The 11,759-nt window shown below is 43.0% G+C and overlaps 1 protein-coding gene across 1 annotated transcript; it reads left to right on the forward strand.

Annotated features, from left to right (window-relative positions):
• Positions 1-2,530: 2,530 nt before the first annotated feature.
• Positions 2,531-9,678, forward strand: LOC120924237 (succinyl-CoA:3-ketoacid coenzyme A transferase 1, mitochondrial-like). Its single transcript, XM_040335108.1, has 3 exons — positions 2,531-2,647; positions 7,170-7,271; positions 9,479-9,678. Exons 1-3 carry the CDS (start codon positions 2,546-2,548, stop codon positions 9,518-9,520), a joined length of 246 nt encoding a protein of 81 aa, XP_040191042.1. The 5' UTR covers positions 2,531-2,545; the 3' UTR covers positions 9,521-9,678.
• Positions 9,679-11,759: the final 2,081 nt, after the last annotated feature.

The following is an 11,759-nucleotide window of genomic DNA, read 5'->3' on the forward strand; positions in this document are numbered from 1 at the left end:
ACCAATCTCCCTCCAATCTGTGCCTACACTTAAGAGTCCCGATGAGATTGGCGGCCGAAGAGGAAAGGTGCATGCTCGGGAAAAGTAGTCTGTTGAGCCGCGCACAGTCAGAGCAGTACACAGGTGCTCTCCTTACAATTCTCATTAAGCCATGGGACCTAACAGTATGACCTCTCTGAGCCTGCCCCCCTCCCCCCGACCAATGTAGCTGGAGAGCAGAAAGTAATGAGTGAGGCGGAGGATTGCAAAAATTACCACTCCGGTGCAGCGCTCACTGAAAGTTGCCCTGACATGAGAGCGGCAGCCTTCTAGTTTGTGCAGTTTTCTTCTCCTTGTGCTCTATGTAAGTTTAGCCTGAGCACTGTGAACAGACTGGTCTCAATGTGTGCTGTGTGCTGTCAGTGTGCGCTGTGCTATGGTGTCAATGGCTGTGCAGTTGTGTGGATCTCGGCACTGGATTGTACTCCCTCCAGCTGTGCTGCAGCTCCTCTCCTCTCTGCCAGCCTGAATAAAAGGGGGAAGTGGGGACATTCAAGCGTGGAGCCGCACACACAGGCTCCTGATGATGAGATGAATGGGAGAGATAGAGAGGATGGATGGGAGTTGCAGAGGAGACAGCAAGAGAATGGGGAAGAGACCCAGTTCTAGTGCCCTGTCCCTCCGGTCTGCCCCCAGTGCCCTGTCCCTCTGGTCTGCCCCCAGTGCCCTGTCCCTCCGGTCTGCCCCCAGTGCCCTGTGCCTCTGGTCTGCCCTCAGTGCCCTGTCCCATTTTGTTAAAGTTGTTGGTAATATTTAATTTTGTAACTTGATTCTGCATAAAACATTGTCATTCCATGAGATAATCTACAAGGGCGTGTTTACGGGTGCAATTAGGCGCAGGGCAGTGTATGAATTAGGTGGGGCAACTGGTGGCGAGTAACTCTTGAGGTCTGGCTAGTAGCTCAGGTCTTGAAATTTTGAGCCCTGATTATAATACAGAATTTTTATAGCGTCAACAGTTTGCACATCATTTTACAAAATAAAGGGAGACCGTACAGTTACAATTCAAGATGAGGGTTAGTGAGTCCTGCTCAAAAGAGCTTACAAACTTTTTAATTAAGGTGTCACTAAACTCACACCATTAAACTTTCAATAAATGGTGTATTGCATTATGTTCATACTCACTAAATCACCATGAGCTACATTTTCTGTATTTTGCAAAAATCCTGGTTGATCCTGCTGCTTTCTATCGCCACCTTTCTGTTCATGTCCCCAATTCAGATAGGGATTTTGCAGCTTTGGTGGCAACTCTGATCATGCTTGGTTTTCAGTAAACTATGCTGAGCATTTCTTCCCTATCGCATCTGAGCAGCCCATGTGACTTTAGAGCCGCACGTATGGGCGTATACATAGTAGTAAATGACAGCCCATTCCTTCCCTCCCTCCTCCATAACCGCAAACCACAACGGGGATGGTATATTTAATGGTGGCTTCACCTCCCTCCTACTCTAAGACACAGGCTGGACGGGTATGACACAGCCTGTGACTGACAGAAATCCACCCACACCATGGTATTTCTTTAAAATAAAGATTTATATTTCAAAATATATATTTGTATTCTAATTTTAAAACCGTTAAATGATATTTATTTTTACTCTGCATTCCAAAGGCTGTTTGTTTTTTTATTTTGAACATGTGACCAGCAGTAGAGGACTAGAAGCTCCTCCTACTTGGGTTTCCCTGCAGACAGGCTGGGAAAGAGCTGGGTCATGTGACAGCTGGATATTGATTTAGAAAAAAGGTACTTTTTGGAGTGTGTGTGTCATCCATATACAGAAAAAGAAGAGATAATGTCAATGTGTGTTTTTAGTATGGCAGGCTTTAGGCTTCATATACAAAAATATGTTGCATATTTATGTTTGGGGATCGGGAATGGCTCTTCTAGGAAATGTTTGTCCTGCACTGTATTCTCTAGGTGTAAAGCAGCCAAGGTCTGGCTTAACATCAAAAACACAGTACCATAGGCCATACTGTGCTACAATGTTTCTTCCATTGTGACAGATGCAGGGTGCAAATTAGGCCTGGAGATTACCTGCATTAAAAATATTAAACCTCCCCTTTTTTTTGGAGGTAATGGTTAAAACCATTTTTGGACTTTTTTGCGATGCCCAACGGGAAGGAAGCAAATCTCCAATGTGTGAGAAATGCCTTCTAAGTCACCGGAGACCCGTATCTCCATTGGAAAAAAATGTCCTCTGTTACAGCACTGGTTGCCCATCAAAATTTAGAATTTTTGGATTCGGTGACGTTGGTGTATGTAGCTGTGAATACAATGTAGATTTATGATTTGACATTAATTTTCTTATATGACTGAGAGCTGCTACTTGCTTGATACCAGGCAGGGTTAGGGCAACAGGGGTTTATATGATCTCACGGGAGATAAAGTTCAACATCATCCATACCTACCAGTATGCTGGGTATCATTTTGACTTCCAATAATCGAGAACCCATACAGAATTGCTAAAGATTTTTTGTACTTATGTTTTTTGTTTTTTTGACTAACACGATGACTTCTGCTTTATTACAGGGAGGAGCGCACAAAATTTTGGAACAATGTAACTTGCCTCTTACTGGTAAACAGTGTGTGGATCGTATCATTACAGAGAAGGTAACCCTTTTTTACCATTCCCATTACTTTTGTATAGGAAAATGCATCTTCCTCTTCACGTGACAGTGCTTGGACCTGGCATTGGCTGCTCGCGCCTGAGCTCTGCATACTTGGAAGAGGTCTCATGCTCGCCCTTTTACAAAATCAGATTTTTTTACATCACACAGCTTAGGAATGAAAAATGGCGGAGCACTATGCAGGTACCAGCAGGTGCAAAACTTGCGCTTTAAAAATAAAAAGAATATATATATATATATATATATATATATTTTTTTTATTTCTAGAGAATAGCTATTAAATTTCATTACATAGGTAGGCTTATTAAAGGTTAAGCATCACCCTTACTCATTCCTGCGCCTGTTTCTTACCCTTAAGCAGGCACTCCCACTCGGAGTCAGTCTCCCCACCGTCGGAACACATTCACACAAGGAGAATGATTCCCCCCCCCCATCCACCTTGAATGTGTTTGGGGGGGGGGGGATAGTCTTGCCCACCCACCTAAACTTGCTGGTTGAACACAAAATATGGCCAGACTAAATGTTTTGCGCTATATATATATATATATATATATATATATATAAATATAAATAATAAATATTGTGTGTGTGTGTAAACCCTCCAGACCCTGTTCACACGTATGCCATTAGTGGGCTATTTATCTGTGTCTCTAGCTGGTAGGTGCTGCATGCAGGCAGCCCATTCAAGTCCCGGAATGCAGCAGCTGCACGGACACGGCCGCTGTTCCTAATGAGACAGGCCTGTAGGTGTGTTCAGTTGCCCCAGACATACATGGTATGTTTTCAGGGCTGCTACCTGTCGCATTCAGCTGCTGCGTTCTCCTAGACTTGAATGGGCTGCCTGCAGTGTATGGGGCCTCAGTGCCGTTGTAAACGAGGCATTAAAATTAACTTCTTATATTTTACTCCCTTTTGGTCTGGAAAATACGCTGTTCAAAAAATGTTTATCTGTTTCGTAAGTGCAAAAAATACCTGCTGATCCCGGGAGGAATCTTGTGAGCTGACAACCTGTGCTTTCTGCCTCTGAGTGTTATCAGTTGGCATTATTCTCTGCTCTCGTCATGGACTAAAGAACACCCCCCCCCTGTGTTATGGAAAGGTGCTGTTGAAGGCTAACTGCACACTTTACAATCTGATTGTACAATCGCCTCCTTTTTAGATGGATCAATAATGATGTATTGCAAGTATTGTTAGTTTTGGTAAATCTAGTTGATTGTATGATCAGATTGTAACGTTTGTTACCTTTTGGGTGATGACAACGCTCCTCTTTTTCAGCAAGTCAGTTTTGCCCATCTTTGCACAGGAAGTGTTACTGGCAGGATCGCCAAGTGAAAAATAAAAGGGAGGAAAAGCCTGAAATGTAACCACCACATCTAGAGACTGGTTACCTGAAATTAAATTTACGGTTTTATTTGTGTCCTTGGGTTAGATAGGCTTTTAGGAGAGCTTCAGAAAAATGTATTGCATCCCCAGGAAAATGTCCTAAGATCTGTGATATATAATCAATCACAGGGATATGGTTGGGTGCCCTTTCCATCTGCTGCCTGTGCAGATAAATCTGGAAATTGCCCTCGGGGTAAGACAGGGCTAATCGAAGACAAGGAGCAGGCAGTAAATTGTGATTCTTATCGGTCTTGGTACAAAGTGAACCTGCCCTGTAATTGAATCACTGCAGTCTACATAAATGTACCTGTCACTTATACTTAGAGTTGGTTTCCACTAGTGGAACCACTAGTCACTCCATCCATACATTAGTTCTTCATGAGCAAGCTAGGGAATTGACAGGCTCCATGCTTTCTGTCCACTCTACAAAGCAGAATATAATACAAACCATATGGCATCTCTGGAAAGTAATTTAACTCAAACTAAGTCGCCAGAGCCAAGATATTCCTGGGTTTCTTTAAAGGATATCTAAACCCCCAAAACAATGTAAAATATTGCAGCTCACTAGTTCTAGTAGCTATTTTTTTTTTTGTGTTTTTTTTTTTTTTTTTTTTGTTTTGTTTTTTTGTTTTTTTTTTTTTTTTTGTTTTTTAAGCCGAAAAAAAACTCTGTGCTGCCACCAAAAAATATCCTCCAAGCTGCATTTAATCTGATTTTTTTTTCACTTTTTTTTTTTTTTTTTTTGTGACTAGTGTGGTGCGCTCAAAATAAAATGTGGACAAATTAGTATAAAAGTATAAAATAATTCATATACATAAATGTGCATCAAAAATGTGTATTGTTTATTTTAAGGACTAGGAACCTTTTCCTATACAAATAAGTAGGGTTGCACCGATGTCGAGTATTTCCCTGAGTACTGGGGCAAATGCTCCCAATGCCTGACCTGATACCTTTGCATGAAGAGGCGGCTCCCGGAAGTCAGTAGGCGGAAGGTGAGGAGCGGAAAGCGAGTCCTGGCAGCAGCGGAAGGTAAGCTGCCTGGGGACAGGGGTTTGAGTCGCAGCATCGGTGACCCGATCCGCCACATTTGTTAACTAAATTGACGGCTCCGGTCTCTGTTGGAGATTGAACAGCACGATGCCCATCTTGGTACACCCTGCTCTCGACCACGGTAATCGGCAGTCACAAGGCAGCAGTAGACACCTTGTTACACCCAGCCCATATAGTTCACTAACTATATGGGCTGGGTGTAACAAGATGTCCGCTTCTGACTACTGCTTATTTAAGCAATGTGCAAGGTATACCAAGATGGGTGTCGCAGCACTTGTATACTAAAGAAAGTTTGAACTTTTTGATTCCCTCATCATTGATTTAAACATGCTAGGCTGCCAGCAATTGCCAATGCAATCAGTGCTGCATTTCATTGCCAGTGCTCATCAGTGCCAGCCATCAGTGCTGCAAAGATATCATTAGTCTGTATTGTGCTTTGAAAACTGTCACATGACCTAAAAAAAAAATGGTATTGCGAGTACGTGGAAAATAAGTATTGGTACTTGGTCTTAAAGTGGTATCTGTGCAACCCTACAAATAAGTTTGCCTTAATAAAAAAAGAAGCGTTCTTGTAACTTCCTGTGCTCAAAACTGAAATCTCAAACAAGATTACCAGTTTTCTTTAAATGCCTTCCTTGAACTACAAAATTGCTCCTCCCTATGTAACAGAGGAGTGGAGGAGACGTTAGTAGACCTAATCAGGAGACCTGTCTAGAGTGACAACACTGCTCCTCCATAGATGCAGTAAAGTGAGTGAACATTGACACCACCGCGCCCCCCCCCCCAACCCTCCCTTATTGTTGGTGACTGAATCACTAGGTGAAAATAAAGGGGGGGGGCATGAAAAAGTAAACTAATGCAGCAACCACATCTAAGGACTGATAGGCAGCTGCAATATATTTGGTTTCTGGGTTTAGATGCACTTTAAGAGCTGGCTTGGTTGGTGCCTGTGTCATGCAGATACTGGACTTGCACAATACAGTGAGGGGGGAGAAAGTATTTTTCATCACCTGCTGGTTTTGTACGTTTGCCCACTGACAAAGAAATGATCAGTCTATAATTGAAATGGTAGGTTTATTTAACAGTGAAAGACAGAATAGCACATATCAAAGTTTTATAAGTTGATTTGCATTTTAGTGCGTGAAATAAGTATTTGATCCCCCTCAATCAGAAAGATTCTGGCTCCCAGGTGTCTTCTATACAGGTAACAAGCTGAGAGATGGATTTGGTATCAGAGCAAGGCATGGGGGCGCTCATGGCGGTGACGTCACTGGGTGTGCGACGCGTTTCTGAGCATGTGTCCTGTGGGTAGAATGTCAGTCCGACTCCTTTTTTCAAGTCTGAAATCCCAGAAAAATTAGTTTACTGTTTTTTTTTATTTTATTTTTTGTTATCTTTAACTTCAGGTTATGAATGCATCTGCATACTAAAAGTGCGCTACGCTTGTTTTCATAGTATTTTTATTTCTTTTTTCAGCCATTTTGTACACAAATCTACTTTTTCTAATGCAATTTTATGATGCCAACACCACTGTAAGCTGCATTGGCTGCAATTAATTTAATAAACACAATAAAAAAAATGCTAAATTAAGGAATTTCGCTCTTCCTGCTGCATTCTGTAGATTGTTCACCTTCATGTCGCCAGCATCCAAGCTGCATCAAATATTAAAATTCTGAATTGGATCAACTAAGCGGGTTATGCTTCAGTTCTGTATGCATTGCTCTAAAAGGGGCTTTAGAAAATCTGGCGTTATTGGCAGCCAAATAGGTTTAAAGATATGCCTACGCTTTTTAAATCTACCATATTCACCTTAAACCTGCTCAAGCTGTAATGTGGGAATAATGCTTCAGTGTGTTTGGAGTAAACCAGGCTCTTCTCTGCATGCTAATGTCTTATTTCAGCCTTATCCAGGCTCATATAGATGATTATCTTGTTATTGAGTTGAGTCCTAGCCACAGCATAATATTGCTTGCTGAGGAAAAACAGAAACCTGAAATCCTAGCTGATCTTTTTTTCCCCGACATTTCCAATCTGATAATAACCTGCATTTTATGTATATTTCTCTGTAATAGGCTGTCTTTGATGTGGACAAGAAGAACGGGCTAACTTTGATTGAGATCGGTGAAGGTCTTACTGTAGAAGACATCAAAAAATGCACAGGCAGCGACTTTAAAGTGAGTGCTTGGTATTTAAACCTTTCGCTCTGTTCGGTTTGCTCACTGCCTTCTTATCCAGACTAGCAAATTGATGCATATGGGGAGGATTATAAAATTTGATCATTAAAGGAATAGTTTGGCTAACTTGGAGGTGGCAACCCTAAAAGATCTTTTTTGTACAGTTCAGTGTTTTCAAAGGTAATTTTATGTAAAGATTCAGTTGTCCCTTCCTCCCAATGTGTTGGTCAAGGTAAAGCTAGCCATACACTTTTTTTATAGATTTATTTTTTTCCCCCGAAGATTCTTTCATGCATTCTAAATGGCATTGATGGAGCAATCTCCCTTGTTGGCATTGTATTCTAAACACAAGGGCCCTGGTTTCAGATTTTGTAAGATTCACTGAAATTGTCTTTGGCACACTGGCTCTCGTACGGCAGTACCCCATAACATGGGGGGGAGGGGGTGTGTACCCCTTTGAAACCTGGAAAGAATCCACAAACATTTCTACAGACCAATAACTGCACCAAACGCATGGTATCCAAGGTCGTTTTTTTTTTTTACTCAAGTCGTTTTTATTTTTGACAATACAAATACGCTATAACAGAAGCACGTCACAAAGAAAAGTTTCACCATAAAATAAACCTAAAACCATACTAAATCGGTCATGGCATTTCGTAGACTAAATAGAAGCATTAATGCAGTGGTTCTCAACCTTTCTAGTGCTGTGACCCCTTGATAACATTTCCCAAGTTGTGGGGACCCCTAAAATTAAAATTATTTTTGTAGCATAGGTTGTCGGCACCCAAGGCAAAAGAAGTAATTTGCGCCCCTAACCCATGGACATTTAGCGCTCCCCGAGTCCCTTCCACTCGTACAGTATTAAACCCCTTGTGGCACATTTTAGGTTTTACCGCTCTCTCTCTTTGTTCTCGTTTCTTTCCCTTTTATTTCTTTCTATCCTAATTTCTTGTTTTTTTTCCCCATCCCCCTCTCTAGCCATCTTTCTCTTCCTTTTTCTTTGTTCCTCCCCCTCTTTTCCTCTCCCTTCAATGTAATCTTTATTTGTATTCCTTCTCCTACTCCTTGGTGGGGGGAATGGAGTGAGCGGTAGTGGTGGCGGGGAGTTGGTATGAGTGGCAATGTTGGGGGGAGTTCTGATCAGCCAACTTAGGTGCTCTTGATCAAGGTCATCTGCTGATCTGAGAACTGTAGTGGGGACTTTTAATGGCAACTATAATTAAAGGTAGTTACTCACTGTGTCTCCAACTTTGTGTTGTCTCGTAGCAGTGACACCAATGCCAAAATCAGGAGATAGGATCCCCTTCAGCCCCCCCCCCCCACACTTCACATTTCTCACCAGTCAGCTGACCTCTAGTCTCTGCCCCCCAGCCATGCCATAAACTGAATAGGCGGCTGCGAAGAGGCTGAGTGGGCGGCCGCGGGCTCCAGGAACAGCCCAGCTGGGCGGCCACAAAAAGGCTGGGAGAGCGTTGCGGGCTTTAGGAACAGCCCAGGATATGGTGACCCCTGGCAAATCATCATTCGACCCCCAGGTTGAGAACCGCTGCATTAATGGCAAAGACCAATGTTTACCATAAGGTATTTGTGTAAAAGTAGTACCCTTATGGAAACCAGTTTCCAATGAATTTGTATTTTTCCCACTACACACAGAATGTGAAGTTTTGCACTTTAGATGCTTGACCTCTCCATTTATATTCTTGCCATCATTCACCTTAATCCATTCACTGCTCACCCCTATACCAGTTGCCACCGGAAAATGATTTTCCTTATCATACATCACGGGACACAATCGGGCTAATATTCATTATCTACTGTGTTATACTTCATCTCCAGGTGAATGGACACTGGTAGACCAAAGGTCTTTAGACGGGAAGTGATCCCCAATATAACCCCTCCCATATACAAAGTACTTCAGATCCGACCCCCCCCCCCTTATTTACTTATTGTGGGGTGCTCCATGTATGTAACAATCTGTCAATCTAGCTAAGGCTTGACACGTGTAGCGGTGACCGCAGAGGGGAGTTTGGGCTAGCGGCTGGTGTCTGAATTGGAGTACCTTTTTTTTTTTCCTGTTGTCTTTTGCTGTTTTACTTATGGAGAATCCGTGGTTCTGTAAATTAATTGCGTAGGATACATTGTGTGTTGATGTGAACATGTTTATTTTGTCCATGTCTGATGTACAATTTAATTATTTCACTCCTAAGGTTTCTCCAGACCTTCAGCCTTTACAGCAGATCAGTGAATAAGATTCATGGAGTCTTCCTTATCGGTAACCAACTGAAACAACGTTTTCTGATGGCAAAGCGAAGCGGAAATTTGTAATAAGGACTTTTTTTACCATCACAGATGAATTGTTACAGGGGATGAGGGGGCTGTGTCATTTATTAAAACTTTTGATGAGAAATATGTTTGTGCTTTCTTCAATGCTTGAGATTCTGAGCTTCTTTTGCCAGTCTGCACACACAAATTCTGTGGATGATTTGTATAAAATAACACCACCTCTTCTCTGCAACACCGATCTGATGGAGGTGATGGGCCATTCTCCTGACCTCTTATGATGCATTAGTTACCAAAATCTTTCATGGGAACCATCTTACAACCTATGGACCTCACTAACCGAGTCCTATCAATGTATGGTTTGTATAATATATAAATCCAAATCTGATTGCCGGCACTTACCTAAAGTCTATGCAAATGACTAACTGCACCATGGAAATTTTTTTTTTTTTACTTGCCAAAATAATTCTTGCACGCCTGGCATACTGCATAGTCAGCAGGGTGACACCATCTGCTCTATTGCCCGAAAGGAATAATACATCCTCACATGTAGTGCGCATGTGGATGCACAATATTTTTAACATATGCCACGTCCTAAACGGATTTTGAAAGAAAAGAATGACTTAGGGGCTAGTCATGGACTTTATCGGCATGATGGGTTGGTAAAGATAGGAGTCACTATCGGAGGGTAATTTTATATATAAAAAATATTTATTACAAAAATATATACTTTAAAAGTTTTTCTCCAAAAAGTACACATAATATTTGATTAACACAGCGTTCACAGTGATTGTCACGTACCTGATGGTGATGAGCCCGAATTGCAGAGGTCGGCCTCCCTTACAGCTCCCACTCGTGGCCCCCTGATAGGATAACAGAAGGCACAGGAGTAAGGAGGGGCACGGGTGCCTGGCAGGATCAACAGGAAGAGGCAGTGGGTCAGTCTAGTAGAAGCTTCTTGCAGGACTGGAATACCGGAACTGGATCAGCTCAGCAGAGAGGATAGGTCCAATAGACTGGATCAGCTTAGCAGACAGGAAAGGTCCAATGGACTGGATCAGCTAGCAGGACCGGATCAGCTCAGCAACTGGACTGGAACTAGGACAAACTGGAATCGTTCAGCTGGACTGGAACTAGGACAAACTGAATCGTTCAGCTGGACTGGAACTAGGACAAACTGGAATCTTTCAGCAGACTGGAGCTGATGGATCAGCACAGAAGGTCAGACAAGCCGGGTCAGATATCGGGGCGGACAGCGAGGTACAGAGGTGCAGGCAGAAGGGTAGTCAGAACAGGCCAAGGATCAGGTGCAGGCGGCCATGGCTGGAATAGTCACAGGTAAGCCGGGGTCTTTCACAGGTAAGTCTCAGATCAGGTTTCAGGTACTCAACGCTGTAGAGCAGACAGCAGGGATGGTGTGTGAGGGGCCGGCTTAAATACCCCGCCTGGCTCCAATAGGCGTGTGCACCCGTGCATGCACACGCATGCGTGATCGCAGCCGCGATCGGGAACCGCAAAATCTAAGTCGCCTGTTTCTGGCAGGATCTTCATGACATTGCCCCCCCCAAGGGGCAGCCTCCGGATGCCCATTCTGGCAAACTTCTCAGGGTGAGATCTCTTAAAGGATGTACCAGACTCTTAGCGTGGATGTTCCTCTCGGGCTCCCACGAATTTTCTTCAGGTCCGTACCCCTTCCATTTTATCAAAAACTGATTCTGGTTCCTTCTCTTCTGTAGTCCAGGATAGCCTCCACTTCGAATTCCTCTTCTCCATCTACAATGACAGGATCAGGGGGGGAAGTACTCCGATTTGGAAAAGGGTTGGGAATAGAAGGTTTTAACAGCGATACGTGAAATACAGGATGGACCCTTAATGAATCTGGGAGTTCTAATTCGTAGGCTACTTCGTTGATTCTCCTCCTAACCGGAAATGGCCCTAAAAAATTTGGGCCAGCTTCTTCGAAGGACATGCCATCCTCAAATTCGTTGTGGATAACCACACCAGGTCACCAGGAGACAATATTAATTCACCTCGTCTCTTCCTGTCAAAGGTTGTTTTGTTGTGTTCCTGAGTCTTGGTCATAGTTTCCTGCAAAAGCTGGTTATTGGTAGAGAAGAAATTAATTTTCTCCTGGACCGCTGGTACTGTACATTCAGGAAGTGAAGTGAATTGGGCAGAAATGAGGGATGGAAGCCAAAATTGGCGAAA

The sequence above is a fragment of the Rana temporaria genome, unplaced genomic scaffold (genome assembly GCF_905171775.1).
Source record: "Rana temporaria unplaced genomic scaffold, aRanTem1.1, whole genome shotgun sequence".
NCBI lineage: Eukaryota > Metazoa > Chordata > Amphibia > Anura > Ranidae > Rana > Rana temporaria.

Coding starts and splice junctions, on each gene's coding strand:
- LOC120924237 (XM_040335108.1), top strand. CDS start 2,546: ATGACTTCTGCTTTATTACAGGGAGGAGCGCACAAAATTTTGGAACAA. Junction 2,648..7,169: donor ATCGTATCATTACAGAGAAG/GTAACCCTTTTT, acceptor TCTCTGTAATAG/GCTGTCTTTGATGTGGACAA. Junction 7,272..9,478: donor GCACAGGCAGCGACTTTAAA/GTGAGTGCTTGG, acceptor TTCACTCCTAAG/GTTTCTCCAGACCTTCAGCC.